The sequence below is a fragment of the Trypanosoma conorhini genome, assembly GCF_003719485.1.
Source record: "Trypanosoma conorhini strain 025E chromosome Unknown Tco_14.4_contig_00978, whole genome shotgun sequence".
Lineage (NCBI taxonomy): Eukaryota > Euglenozoa > Kinetoplastea > Trypanosomatida > Trypanosomatidae > Trypanosoma > Trypanosoma conorhini.
The window spans coordinates 1,206-2,732 of NW_021705050.1; the positions used below are offsets into that span (position 1 = coordinate 1,206).

General features: G+C 64.6%; 1 protein-coding gene across 1 annotated transcript, besides 1 other annotated feature; it reads right to left on the bottom strand.

The window, feature by feature from the left end:
- Positions 1-170: 170 nt before the first annotated feature.
- Positions 171-212: a sequence feature (A-rich).
- A 349-nt stretch (positions 213-561) lies between these two features.
- Tco025E_09100 (receptor-type adenylate cyclase) lies at positions 562-1,527 on the bottom strand (the record flags this gene model as incomplete). The annotated part of the gene is made up of 1 exon (XM_029375926.1): positions 562-1,527. A coding segment is annotated over one exon (966 nt), but the record flags the coding sequence as incomplete, so codon positions are not given.

Sequence of the window (1,527 nt, forward strand, 5' to 3'; positions counted from 1 at the left end):
AAAAAGAAAACAAGCACTCAAGAGGGAAAAGGCGCCCTCGTGGTGGGGGGCCTCCTGCGCCCCCAGGCACCACCCACGGGGGAAAGGGGAAACAAAAAACACGAGAAAACAAACACTTCGGCAGGTTGTGCCCGCCGCCCCAATGCGAAGGGGATTTGCCCACAACACGGAAGAAAAAAAAAGGAAAAAAACTAAAAGAAAAACAAAAAAAATTGATAAAACCAGGCGCTGTACGGTGGCGGCCAGGCTCATCGGGAGCTCGCGGAGCGGCGGGGGCAGAGCTGCGCCCGCCAGCTCCCCAACGCGGCCCCTCGCAGAAGGCGGCGCAGCTAACGCCCGCAGGAAATAAAAATATCTGCAAAAAAACAAACGGTCTGCTCACTTCTTCGGCCTCCGCTGGCCGCCTGCCCCTCCCAGAGGCTTCTCAGCAGAAAAACGAATACATAACGCAGGCGCGGCGCAAGGCGGGCCCCCGCTCGCAAAACAATTCATTCCACAGGCGCGGGGGACGTCCGCACCGTCGCTGCCGGCGGCCCCACACACACGCGGGGCAGGCCGCAGTTACACACGCCGACGAACGTGGACGGTGACGACTGGTTCTTCCATCGCGGACAATGACGACTGGCTGAAGCTGCTGCGTGGCTGACGCCTCCCGAGACTCTCATCTCCCCCAACGGAGGGGTTGAATAGGCGCAACTCACTGTCACTGCGAAAGAAAGACATGAGCGGCAGAGACGTTTTACTTGGTTCGCCGTCAATTGAAACTCTCTTAGCGCTTTTCTCCATCACACGGCTCATCTTGACCGCCAGCCGCCCCATCGCCACGCGACAGGCGTCCTCCTCGCGCGTCGCCTCAACCGCGTGCGGCACGCTGACCCTCCACCGCTCGCAGAGGGGCCGCAGCACCCGCAGCCGCTGCGGGGCCGCGAAGGTGCCGAGCAGCACAGCCAAGACAGTCACGACGGTGTGCGAGACGCCGCTCCTGGCGGTGGACGCGGAGGCCTCTCCGCCGCTTGACGTATCCTCGCCCTCAACGTCGTCAAGTTCCGGCATCAAACGGTCAAGCCGCAGCGCGGCGAAGGTGCGACCCGGCACGGCGTCCAGTTGGTGCATCTCCACCGGCCTCGGCACCCCGCGCAGCGCCACCGCGCCCAGCGCTGTCACCTCCAACTGCTCCCGCTCGGCCGTGCTCAGCGCCATGTACGCCGCACGCGTCAGCAGCACCTGCCCGCCATTCCCCACGCTCTCCGTGCGCGCCGCCATGTTCGGCGCTTCGCCGTAGTAGTCGTACCCCTTCGTCACCTCGTCGCGCCGGATGTCGCACAGCCCGGTGTGCACCCCGACACGCACCCGCAAACCGTTCCAGTACTGCCGGTACACCGCGGCTTCCAGGCGCGCCGTCGGCGGCACGTACCCCTCCGCGTCCTCCTCCGCCCGGCCCTCCTCGAACTTGCGGTACGCCTCGTCGAGCGCGCCCGTCCCCCAGTCGTGCTGCAAGAACACCTGCTGCAGCTCCCGCACCAGCTG